Source organism: Coregonus clupeaformis, chromosome 6 (genome assembly GCF_020615455.1).
Source record: "Coregonus clupeaformis isolate EN_2021a chromosome 6, ASM2061545v1, whole genome shotgun sequence".
Taxonomy (NCBI): domain Eukaryota; kingdom Metazoa; phylum Chordata; class Actinopteri; order Salmoniformes; family Salmonidae; genus Coregonus; species Coregonus clupeaformis.
The window spans coordinates 3831177-3844223 of NC_059197.1; the positions used below are offsets into that span (position 1 = coordinate 3831177).

A 13047-nucleotide genomic window follows, 5' to 3' on the forward strand; every position below is an offset into this window, starting at 1 on the left:
TACATAATTATGTACACAAATACTTGTATACTTACCTTTATATATACAGTTTAAATACGCAGATGCATATTTTAGTATTGGAGGGGAAGTTAGTGCCAAATGGAAATAGGTTATTGCGAAATGGCTAATTTCTGTCGACTGTGTCATATGATACATCTGCAGTTTTTTTGTTTACTTTCCTGATTAAAGATTCCTGATTAAAGATTAGGTTATTGATTCTTTATAGTAATCAGAATGTACCACTTGTATAGCCTACATGATTCATTGACAGCACTGTACTTTGAAGGAAACAACTTGTTCTGATCATGTCCATTCACGTTCTGAAGGAACTATGAAACACAATAACACATTCAAATACAAAGGAGTGCTGAATTACTTTTTCTTTTCATTCAAGCGCTTGTCTTGTTTTAACTTTCACTTTAAGTATGTAAAGAAGTTGGCACGTAGGTCCTGTATCGTTTTTTTCTCCAGAATCTGGTATTGAAATGTGAAATGTTTGAATGCTGAACGGCTTTCCAAGACATTGATTTGACCACTCAACTCAACACAATGAGAGCAAAGACTTGTAATCTCCCTCACATAATATTAGTCATTGGTTTGCATTTATATTTAGACTCATTGGAGGTCATACATAAAACTCTAAAAATGTTTTAAATAAACATGTTATTATCACTTTAAATAATTCATTTCAACATTCATTTGAACTTGAGTTTCTAGCTAAATTCAACAAATCTTACAATCTTTAAGCTTTTATTTTTCTTCCTCAAGCTAATATTCTTGTAGCTATATCTAGGGCCATGCTTTTTAGTTGTTTTTTTTAGGCACTTTGCGTTTACCGGTATTTCCAGCAATATCCAATAGTCTTGATGTAGGTATAAAGCTCTAGGAAATGTTATTTAATTGACACAAGTTGTTTCCAATCAATATGGTTGTGTATTTGGTGGGGAGGATCACCTAAGCTAAGGGAGGCGTAGCTCTGCAAATCTTAATCACACAACACCTAAGAGAAACTCCCTCCAAGTACATCGGTACCCTAGGTCCCCCCGGCCATTACTACACCAACAATTATTTGCCATAGAAAACACTATTAAAGGGTGACTGCACTTCCTGATTTGGCTTTGTTTTTCATCAATGCTCATTAAGAAATGCTACCGGGCATGATTGAAGGCAAACGAGCGTTGTCTTTGGGGTGTGGTTTGATGTGGGTGTTTCTTGGGTGTGTTTTTACAATACAATCACAACAAACAAGGGCAGTAGTGAGTACAGTTAGTTATGCTAAGCTAGCTTTGCTAACAAAGTTTTGAAGTTAAGGACTTCTCCACTCCTGACTGACTCACCATCTCAAGATGGTCAGCTAATTCAGTTCTTTGTGTAGGCTAAAGCCTGCGCTGACCTAGTGTTTAGCCAAGCTGACACCACCTAGCTAGCATAGCCTGGTGATAGCTGCAGCTGGCTATCATATCTATACTGAAAAAATATATAAACCCAACAATTTCAAAGATTTTACTGAGTTACAGTACATATAAGGAAATCAGTCAATTGAAATTAATTAATTAGGCCCTAATCTATGGATTTCACATAACTGGGCAGGGGTGTTGCCATGGGTGGGCCTTGGTGGGCATAGGCCCACCCACTTGGCAGCCAGGCCCACCCACTGGGGAAATCCATAGATTAGGGCCTAATGAATTTATTTCAATTGACTGATTTCCTTCAATGAACTGTAACTCAGTAAAATCTTTGAAATTGTTGCATGTTGCATTTATATTTTTGTTCAGTATACATCCTTGGCCAGGTCGCAGTTGTAAATGAGAACTTGTTCTCAACTGGTTTACCTGGTTAAATAAAGGTGAAAAAAAAAAAAAAAGAAAGATCCATAACCCCTCCTCGATTTCATTGTGAAATCTAAAATGATATTTTTGGTCTTAATTTAAGATTAGGGTTAGGCATAAGGTTAGCAGTGTGGTTAAGGTTAGGGTTAGGTTTCAAATCAGGTTTTAAGAAGATAAATTGTAGAAATGGGCGGGGTTTATGACTTTGCCGCTTGCCCAGATAGTTGACGACCCTGTGAGCAGGGCGAGCTAAAATTAGGGGATATGATTAATCTGGCACGGGCGCCCGGTTTAAAACCCACGGCGAAATCTGCTCAAACCAAAAGTGACTTAATTAAGCACGTAGAGTAATGTGTAGGATTATGTATATTCACATGCAAAAGTGACTGCTTTTGATAAAAAATTGAAACATATATTTTATGGAAATTAGATATTGTCTGTTTCTGATTGATGCACCATGCTGCCTTGTTGACAACATGACCGAGCGGCGCAGATTTGCCCGTTCACGTCATGGGCCATAGACTGGTTCAGCATAATCGAATCCGCCCATTGAATCCTCATTCTTTGTTTGAACTGTGGGCCTCAATGAAAACATTGACCAATCATTTGAAACGTCCAAACCGCTTCCGTAAACGTACGTCGTTCCTAGTTAGTTTGGTTGGCTGCAAAAATTATAATTTTAGCCAATCACATTGTTCCAGGTCACACACAGCAAATGTACAGGAAGGAAAGATGGCAGCCAGAAATGGGAAGAATGGTCTACTTGAGAAAGTAAGAATTATTTTACACCGTCATTGTTCATTTTATAAGACACAGGGATCGGAAATTAATTCTGTCATGCTTGGGTCTTTTTCAATAGTTGGCCGCATAGCCAATATTGTATTACGCCACGGCAAGCATGTCTACTAGACAGACCGTTCATTTTGAGTTTAAGCTAACGTTAACAGTAGTTAGCAAGCTAGTTTTACTTGCTTGAAGGAAATAAAGGAATTGGCTATGCAAATAACGTGGGCTATAGCAGTAACGTTATTTATATGTTCTAATTTCAAGAGGAACGCAGATCTTATTTGAAGTGAGGGAAGCTGATTGACCAGCTAGCTAACTTGGATAAGCTATGGCTGGCCTAGCATGCTACTAGCTAATATTCTTCCTGGCTGTTGTTGGCTAGCCAGATGTTAACACTACGCGCAAGATAGCTAGCTAGGAAACTAGGTAGCAAATGCTGACAAACTTCACTAGATGTATAATAGTGACTAGCCACAGTAACTATTTAACTAGTAATTCAATACTGCAGCAAGCAACGATTTAACCGTACTATCTTGGATTGCATTCATTGTAACTTAGTGCAATTGTTTGAATTAACAATTGGAGCCTAGAATCAACTGCTTTTATTGCTTGGAAACCCGACGTTCAATTGCATTCAATTCTACGTCGGGCAGAAAGAGTGTTTGAATCAGGAAAGTATCCTCTCATGACCTCTACAAGCCTGAATGTTGAATACAGTTATATTTTAATGTACTTTACTAGTTGGTCCTTTTTGGCGGTAGGAATGTGAGACACTATATCCACAGGAAAGTAGTGCTGAGCAATTAGCTTGTCTTTGAGGTCGGTTCGATTGTATTAAAAAAGAATCCGTTTTCAATGTAGTTTTTTGGGGGGGTTAATATATATATTTTTTAATTATGTCGCTTTTTAATGGTAATTCCAATGCCAAAAATACACTAAAAGTATATGGACACCCCTTCAAATTAGTGGATTTGGCTATTTCAGCCACACCCATTGCTGACAGGTGTATAAAATCGAGCACACAGCCATGCAATCTCCATAGACAAACATTGGCAGTAGAATGACCTTACTGAAGAGCTCAGTGACTTTCAACGTGGCACCGTCATAGGATACCAACTTTCTAACAAGTCAGTTCGTCAAATTTCTTCCCTGCTAGAGCTGCCCCTGTCAACTGTAAGTGCTGTTATTGTGAAGTGGAAACATCTAGGAGCAACAACGGCTCAGCCACGAAGTGGTAGGCCACACAAGCTCACAGAACGGGCCCGTTGAAACGCATGGCGTGTAAAAATCGTCTGTCACAGTTGCAACACTCACTACCAAGATCCAAACTGCCGCTGGAAGCAACGTCAACACAATAACTGTTCGTCGGGAGCTTCATGAAATGGGTTTCCATGGCCGAGCAGCCGCACACAAGCCTAAGATCACCATGCGCAATGCCAAGCGTCAGCTGGAGTGGTGTAAAGCTTGCCGCAATATGACTCTTGAGCAGTGGATACGCCTTCTCTGGAGTGATGAATCACGCTTCATCATCTGGCAGTCCGACGGACGAATCAGGGTTTGGCGGATGCCAGGAGAAAGCCCCAATGCATAGTGCCAACTGTAAAGTTTGGTGGAGGAGGAATAATGGTCTGGGGTTGTTTTTCATGGTTCGGTCTAGGCCCCTTAATTCCAATTAAGGGGATCTTAACGCTACAGCATACAATGATATTCTAGACGATTCTGTGCTTCCAACTTTGTGGCAACAGTTTGAGGAAGGCCCTTTCCAGTTTCAGCATGACAATGCACAAAACGAGGTCCATACAGAAATGGTTTGTTGATCAGTGTGGAAGAACTTGACTGACTGCATAGAGCCCTGACCTCAACTCCATCGAACACCTTTGGGATGAATTGGAAGCTGACTGCGAGCCAGTCCTAATCGCCCAACATCAGTGCCCGACCTCACTAATGATCTTGTGGCTGAATGGAAGCAAGTCCCTACAGCAATGTTCCAACATCTAGTGGAAAGCCTTCCCAGAAGAGTTGAGGCTGTTATAGCAGCAAAGGGGGGACCAACTCAATATTAATGCCTGTGATTTTGGAATGATATGTTCAACGAGTAGGTGTCCACATACTTTTGGTAATGTTGCGAACAAAACATTGAAAATATTTCATTGTCTCTTTCTGGCCCACATAGGGTAGACATCAATCGAAAAATAGGTGCCTTTTGGTAAACTCCAAGCGAGCTGTCGTGCCTTTTTACTGAGGAGTTGCTTCTGTCTGGCCACTCTACCACAAAGGCCTGATTGGTGGAGTGCTGCAGAGATGGTTGTCCTTCAGGAAGGTTCTCCCATCTCCACAGAGGAACTCTGGAGCTCTGTCAGTGTCCATCGGGTTCTTGTTTACCTCCCTGACCAAGGCTCTTCTCCCCCGATTGCTCAGTTTTTCCGGGCGGCCAGCTGTAGGAAGAGGCTTGGTGGGCACTTTGTTATTGGACCTTCAATGCTGCAGAAATTATTTGGTACCCTTCCCCAGATCTGTGCCCTGACACAATCCTGTCTCGGAGCTCTATGGACAATTCCCTCGACCACATGGCTTGGTTTCTGCTCTGACACACACTGTCAACTGTGGGACCTTATATAGACAGGTGTGTGCCTTTCCAAATCATGTCCAATCAAGTTGTAGAAACATCTCAAGGATGATCAATGGAAACAGGATGCACCTGAGCTCAATTTCAAGTAATAGCAAAGGGTCTGAATACTTATGCAAATATGTTTTTTTTGTGGTACTTTTTATTCCTGTTTCTCCCCAATTTCATGATATCCAATTGGTAGTTAGTCTTGTCCCATCGCTGCAACTCCCATACAGACTCGGGAGAGGCGAAGGTCAAGAGCCATGCGTCCTCCGAAACACGACCCTGCCAAGCTGCACTGCTTCTTGACACACTGCTCGGTTAATCCGGAAGCCAGCCGCACCAATGTGTCGGAGGAAACACCGTACAACTGGCGACCGAAGTCAGCATGCAGTCGCTAGAGCCACAAGGAGTCGCTAGTGCGCGATGGGACAAGGATATCCGGGCCGGCCAAACCCTCCCCTAACCCGGACGAGGCTGGGCCAATTGTGCGCCGCCTCATGGGTCTCCCGGTCGCGGCCGACTGCGACACAGCCAGGGATCGAACCTAGGTCTGTAGTGACGCCTCTAGCACTGCGATGCAGTGACTTAGACCGCATTTTAGAATAAGGCTGTAACGTAACAATATGGATAGTCAGTGGATCTGAATACTTTCCGAAAGCACTGTGTATATTTATTTATTTATTTAGTTATTTATTCGTTTTTTGCTCAAAGCTTGGGGGGTCAAATAAAAGGGCCAAATTGGGGAACCCTGCTGTACTGTTTCTAGTCAAACTATTTAGCTAGCCTGCCTAAGCATGCTGCAGAGCTGTCTGACAATCATTTGCCTAGTTACATTTTAGTTATTTAGCAGACGCTCTTATCCAGAGCGATTTACAGTTAGTGAGTGCATACATTTTCATACTGGCCCCCCGTGGGAATCGAACCCACAACCCTGGCGTTGCAAACGCCATGCTCTACCAACTGAGCTACACAGGATTACTGCTAGGTACTCTGACAGTTTGTCAAGAACATGTGGTAGCTAACAAGCTTGTTAATTGTTTACAAACAAATGAGTGCATGTGCTAGAAAGCTAAACAGCTACCTAGCTAGGACTCGTTTTGAAAGTTGAATCATTTTATATCCTTTGAGGCTTTAAAAGCGTTCTTACCCTATGATTTTTTACATTCAAAGCAACTGGGAAACGTCCATGGCAGGCATTGTCACCTTAGCATGCTACATAACTTCTGAGTGATAGGAAGCACAAGCACACCCCACCAATCAGCCTACACCACTGCACACACACCCCTTGTTACTATGACAACTAGCATAGCCTTGTCAGCGAATGACTGCTGTCTGAACACCACACACACACTCATCCGATTTGGTCACTTATAACTTGATGTTTTGACAGTCAGTAGTCCAAAACCGATTTGAAAAACAAAACTGATTTGAGCATTAAGGCCTGCGGTGTGAACAAGGTGTAATTGTCATCTAACATGCCCCTGCAATAGGAGTTTGGTACAGGAGGAGGAAACTGTCTGTCAAGAACTGTGTTGCTCATACTATTGACCATTGTCATTTGTTTACAGTGGAGGATTGATGAGAAACCTGTGAAGATTGACAAATGGGATGGTGCAGCTGTCAAGAATTCTCTTGATGATGCAGCGAAGAAGGTTTGAATACAGTACAATGAGTACACACAGACAATGATTAGTTGATTTCAATAGTCTCTTGTATGTTAAAGTGTATGGTTTTGACATTTTACATCTGTTTTGATAATGTTTTTCCCAACATTCATCAGGTGCTCTTGGAGAAGTATGGTTATGCCGAGAACTTCAATCTCGTAGATGGACGTCTCCTCATTTGCACAATCTCCTGCCTCTTCGCCATCGTAGCTTTAATTTGGGACTTCCTTCATCCATTCCCTGAGTCCAAGCCAGTCCTGGCAATCTGTGTCATATCATATCCTTTAAGGGAAAAATAATACAATTACTGCTTTGTCACAATAGCAGACATGCATAAAGTTGGCATGATTGCCTACAGTTTGAGGTAATTTTGTACTCTGACTGCCACCATGATTCCTCCTCACACTTACCACTGTACAATACGCCCATCTACATCATCCAACTAAAGTTAGCAAATATTAATTGTGGGATGTGTGTGGAGGAATGATGGCAGTGTTCATTGTGCTTAATGATGTCAAACTGTGCCATCGTTGTGCACGTAAACTTTGTCATTTAATCTCTACATTCCATTGGTGTAATGCAATCGTAACACAACACAGCCTAACATTACTTTATTGGTTTTATAAAACAATTCATCCAACTGTAGATATTGCTTTAATGTAATTTATGTCCATTTGGATATTTACAGACTGATGCTGATAACATGTTTTTGATAGGCTATTATTACTCTCCCCAAATCTTGAATTACCCAAATGTACATTCTCACGGCTTAGTAACTTAATGGACATTTTTGGAAGGACAATTATCAGATTCTGGAATTTATATATCCACGTTTTCCCTAACTGATCCTTACGTATTTCATAATGATGGGCATTCTAACCTTATACACCTCCTACCAAGAAAAGAACATCTTCCTCGTTTCTGTCCAGAAAGACCCCGCTGGCATGGACCCTGACCACACCTGGCAACTTTCATCTAGTCTGAAAAGGTATTTTTTTATGGTTTACATTTAGTGGGGAAAAAATTGGTACTGTATTTGGTACTATCACATTTTCTGAGAGATGATGCCTGGTAATGTTTAAAACATTTTTATCTTGATATTGAAGCCATCCTAGCAAATCGTTTTCTTGTTTTAATTTCCAAGTGTTGACTGTGTGTTGTGACTTCTACTCTCTGCAGGTTTGATGACCAGTACACACTAAGAGTGTCCTTCACAGATGGGAAGTCCAGACACACGCGGGAGCAAGAGATCACAAAGTCTGTGGGTGCTTTCTTTGACGGGAACGGAACGCTGGTCATGGACCAGTTTGAAAAGTGTGTGTCAAAACTCCATGACAACTTGGCCACTGAGAAGAAGACAAAATAATAATGATCAGACCTTCTTTACAAAGCTGCACCACATCGGCAGAAACTGCAGTAGTGTGCACTGGTATTGTACGGTCCTGGGTGCATTTGTATTAGCTATTGGTTGTTATAAAAGTCTGCACGCCAGCATTTGTTGTCCATTGTTTAATTTGTTCAATACATTTTATGACGGTTGTCTATTAAATTCTTTCCCCTATGTTTACCTTGATACAAGTTTCATCTAGACATTGCTTTTAAGGACCCCTAAGACAACTCAAAACAAAGATTAATACAATATTTTTTGCGCCGCTCAAGTTTTCATCTTTACCCTTGAATGGCCGTTCTAAAAATGAACAGACATTGGTCTTTGACTTTTCTTTCCCATATTTTATGCTGTAGGACAAAGCCTTACATAATGCGTGCAGTGAATGACCAGATCATTATTGTTGGAAATTATGTAAAATATGTTAGTTTTTTTGTCCTGAAAGCTTTATTCAATGTAACTACTGTCCTTTTAAAGCTTTGCAATTATACATATATTTTTTTTAAATGGATTTTGTTACTATGGATCTAGTTACATAAGGCTTTAAAGGGCAAAAGAAACTATCTGAAAAGGGACTGTATCCACACATTTGGTAGTCGTCACCATGCCTCTTCAATACATGGTTTGTTGGAAGTAGTTCTTTAAAGTTGGAATCCGTTTCAGTGAAACTGCCATGTCCTTTTGCGATATTACGACAACAAAGATGTTATTTCGAACAATGTTTTTTCCCCCCCCTCCAGATATTGCACATCACTGCACGCGTGAGAGAACAGCAGAGTATGTGCTGCAATTTTTTTTTTTTTTTTTTTTTAAATGTATGTTGCTGGATGCTCAACTCCTTTTCAAAAACAATAAACTGCCTGGGGGTGACCAGTGGCGCTGTTTCAGCTTTAAAGCAGGGATAATTGTTTTCATGTACATGTTTTGTCAACGGTTTGAAAATGAAATAGTATTGATCAGATATCCTCACTCAGGAGTGCATGACCATTTGAGACTTAATTTATATTGTAAAGGTTGGATGATATTCCTGGATACAGTTCATTTCTCTGTGGTATGACTTTAAAAAGTGAGTGCTACAGAGACTTAGCCGTTTTTGTCAGTAGATTTTTGGCTTTCGCAACCTTATTGTACGTGCCTGTTCATATAAGTTTCAAATAAAGTTAGAAGGCATTTTTACATTGTCTAGTTTTTTGTTCTATGTCTCAATGAATAGTAGTGCTGATCTGGGCCTGTATCCACAAAGTGTCTCAGAATAGAAAGTTGGTCGTAAATGCTGAGAATAGAGACGTTTTATTCCTACTCTTATGGGTAAAAATAAAAGCTATGCAAGAAGCCTTAAGTCGAGTCCCACCTAGTCGACAGATATTTAAGACCTCATGAGCTGTCCTAAGCAGTTAGGAGTTACCAGCAGGTGTCTTGATATACAGTTGAAGTCGGAAGTTTACATACATTTACGTCATTTAGCAGACGCTCTTATCCAGAGCGACTTACAGGAGCAATTAGGGTTAAGTGCCTTGCTTAAGGGCACATCGACAGATTTTTCACCTAGTCGGCTCGGGGATTAGAACCAGCGACCTTTCGGTTACTGGCACAACGCTCTTACCCACTAAGCTACCTGCCGCCCCACATACACTTAGGTTGGGGTCATTAAAACTCGTTTTTCAACCACTGCACAAATTTCTTGTTAAACTATAGTCTTGGCAAGTCGGTTAGAACATCTACTTTGTGCGTGACACAAGTACATTTTCCAACAATTGTTTACAGACAGATTATTTCACTTATAATTCACTGTATCACAATTCCAGTGGGTCAGAAGTTAACATACACTATGTTGACTGTGCCTTTAAACAGCTTGGAAAATTCCAGAAAATGATGTCATGGCTTTAGAAGCTTCTGATATGCTAATTGACATAATTTGAGGCAATTGGAGGTGTACCTGTGGATGTATTTCAAGGCCTACCTTCAAACTCAGTGCCTCTTTGCTTGACATCATGGGAAAATCAAAAGAAATAAGCCAAGACCTCAGAAAAAAAATTGTAGACCACAAGTCTGGTTCATCCTTGGGAGCAATTTCCAAACGCCTGAAGGTACCACGTTCATCTGTACAAACAATAGTACTCAAGTATAAACACCATGGGACCACGCAGCCATCATACCGCTCAGGAAGGAGACGCTTTCTGTCGCCTAGAGATGAACGTACTTTGGTGCGAAAAGTGCAAATCAATCCCAGAACAACAGCAAAGGACCTTGTGAAGATGCTGGAGGAAACAGGTACAAAATTATCTATATCCACAGTAAAACAATTCCTATATCGACATAACCTGAAAGGCCGCTCAGCAAGGAAGAAGCCACTGCTTCAAATACTTTTTGGAGAAATGTCCTCTGGTCTGATGAAACCAAAATAGAACTGTTTGGCTATAATGATCATCGTTGTGTTTGGAGGAAAAGGGGGGTGGCTTGCAAGCTGAAGAACACCATCCCAACCATGAAGCACGGGGGTGGCAGCATCATGCTGTGGGGGTGCTTTGCTGCAGGAGGGACTGCTGCACTTCACAAAATAGATGGCATCATGAGGAAGGAAAATTAGGTGGATATATTGAAGCAACATCTCAAGACATCAGTCAGGAAGTTAAAGCTTGGTCGCAAATGGGTCTTCCAAATGGACAATGAACCCAAGCATACTTCCAAAGTTGTGGCAAAATGGCTTAAGGACAACAAAGTCAAGGTATTGGAGTGGCCATCACAAAGCCCTGACCTCAATCCTATAGAACATTTGTGGGCAGAACTGAAAAAGCGTGTGCGAGCAAGGAGGACTACAAACCTGACTCAGTTACACCAGCTCTGTCAGGAGGAATGGTCCAAAATTCACCCAACTTATTGTGGGAAGCTTGTGGAAGGCTACCCAAAACGTTTGACACAAGTTAAACAATTTAAAGGCAATGCTACCAAATACTAATTGAGTGTATGTAAACGTCTGACCCACTGGGAATGTAATGAATGAAAGAAAAGCTGAAATAAATCATTCTCGCTACAATTATTCTGACATTTCACATTCTTAAAATAAAGTGGTGATCCTAACTGACCTAAAACAGGAATGTCAGGAATTGTGAAAAACCGAGTTTAAATGTATTTGGTTAAGGTGTATGTAAACTTCCGACTTCAACTGTAGAAAAAGGCAGTGAGTCAGTGGTTCCTGTGCCACAGACAGGCAATTTCTTTGGAATTGTTGAAAGAATGTTTTGTTATTTCTATATGACCAACCCATAAATAATCTAGACCTACATGCAACAGTAGGCCTATCTCTTGCGCTTTTGACAATGATTTCACTTGAGGCCTAATTCACATGACATACAGTGTCTTCAGAAAGTATTCATACCCCACATTTTGTTGTGTTACAGCCTGAATTTAAAAGTGATTAAATGTAGATTTTGTGTCATTGGCCTATACACAATACCCCATAATGTCAAAGTAGAATTATGTTTTTTGACATTTTTACAAATTAATTAAAAATGAAAAGCTGAAATGTCTTGAGAGTCAGTAAGTATTCAACCCCTTTGTTATAGCAAGCCTAAATAAGTTCAGGTGTAAACATTTGCTTAACAAGTCACATAAGCTGCATGCACTCACTCTGTGTGGTTTTCTCTAGCAGGAGGTAAGCTTGGCTTCTTATATGGTGTTGAGTAAAGCTTAAACCATGTATTTAGATTGTAGGTAGGTATTGTAGTTAGGTATTGTAGGTAGTAGGTAGTTTATTTAGGTAGTTATTGTAGGTTATTGTAGGTAATTATTGTAGGTAAGTATTGTATTCGGCGGAGCCCGGCGAAGCACGAGGCTAGCTAACCCACTACCTGGACCAATAAAGCTAGCTAGCTAGCTAGCGGGTAGCTACTGGTAACTTTTAGCAACTGTGGATAGTTGTTTCCAATGTTATTTCACGCTTAAGAGTACCTGTAATTAAGCCAGCTAGCTACCTACCATTCAGCTGTTTTTCTAACCTCATTATCTGAGGCATTAACGTTAGGTAGTTAGTAGCTACTGTACTTAATTACAGCTACTGATTGCAGAAGACCAATGTCTTCTTGTCTGCCACCCAGACAGCTGGCGTCGGGTAAGTTTGGCTTTATACATAGCTTGGGCTTTGTCGAGTAAGGCTTAAACTATGTATTTAGATTGTAGTTAGGTATTGTAGGTAGGCATCGTGGGCTGTTGTGGGTAGTTATTGTAGGTTAGCATTGTATTCGGCGGTGCCGGGTGTAGCACGAAGCTAGCTAGCTAGCTAACTCACCTCCTGGACTAGCTGGCGAGTAGCTATTAGCAACGGTAGCAACTAAATACAATATCCTTTTAGCCAGCTACATTTGTTCGCAGCGCCGCCGTTTTTCAAACAAAGTCAACACAGCAGCCATTGCTAGCTAGCCAACACGACCATCTAGCTGTACTGTAGCAGCTAAATACAATATATTTGTGCTAGCTAGCCAACGTTTAATTATTGCTGCGTTATGAAAGGAACTAGACACGGACACGAATTATCTGTTTAGTGTGTTAACACACTATTGGTAGTTTGTTGTAACCAAGTATTGGTGCTAAACTCTGTGTTATTGGATGCTAGCATGCTAGTTAGCTATGGCGTCATAGTTAGCTAGCTGAATAAAGTAAGTTGAGTCTATTCCTTGAAACATTGAACCGCTGTAGTTCACAACAATTCTAATTTCTAAAGTGGAAGTTGGGAGAGTTTTATTCGGGTGGTTCAGTGAAACAATTATAGTTTCT

General features: G+C 40.8%; 1 protein-coding gene across 1 annotated transcript; it reads left to right on the forward strand.

The window, feature by feature from the left end:
• Positions 1–2498: 2498 nt before the first annotated feature.
• On the forward strand, positions 2499–9453 carry spcs2 (signal peptidase complex subunit 2). Its single transcript, XM_041877268.2, has 5 exons — positions 2499–2600; positions 6795–6878; positions 7007–7167; positions 7744–7878; positions 8070–9453. The coding sequence occupies exons 1-5, from the start codon at positions 2562–2564 to the stop codon at positions 8254–8256; spliced, it is 606 nt and encodes a 201-aa protein (XP_041733202.1). The 5' UTR covers positions 2499–2561; the 3' UTR covers positions 8257–9453.
• Positions 9454–13047: the final 3594 nt, after the last annotated feature.

What these genes read in the sequence shown, in the direction of transcription:
- spcs2 (XM_041877268.2), top strand. Translation starts at nt 2,562, where the DNA reads ATGGCAGCCAGAAATGGGAAGAATGGTCTACTTGAGAAA. An exon ending in AGAATGGTCTACTTGAGAAA is followed by an intron (nt 2,601 to 6,794) that starts GTAAGAATTATT and finishes ATTTGTTTACAG; the next exon opens with TGGAGGATTGATGAGAAACC. An exon ending in TTGATGATGCAGCGAAGAAG is followed by an intron (nt 6,879 to 7,006) that starts GTTTGAATACAG and finishes AACATTCATCAG; the next exon opens with GTGCTCTTGGAGAAGTATGG.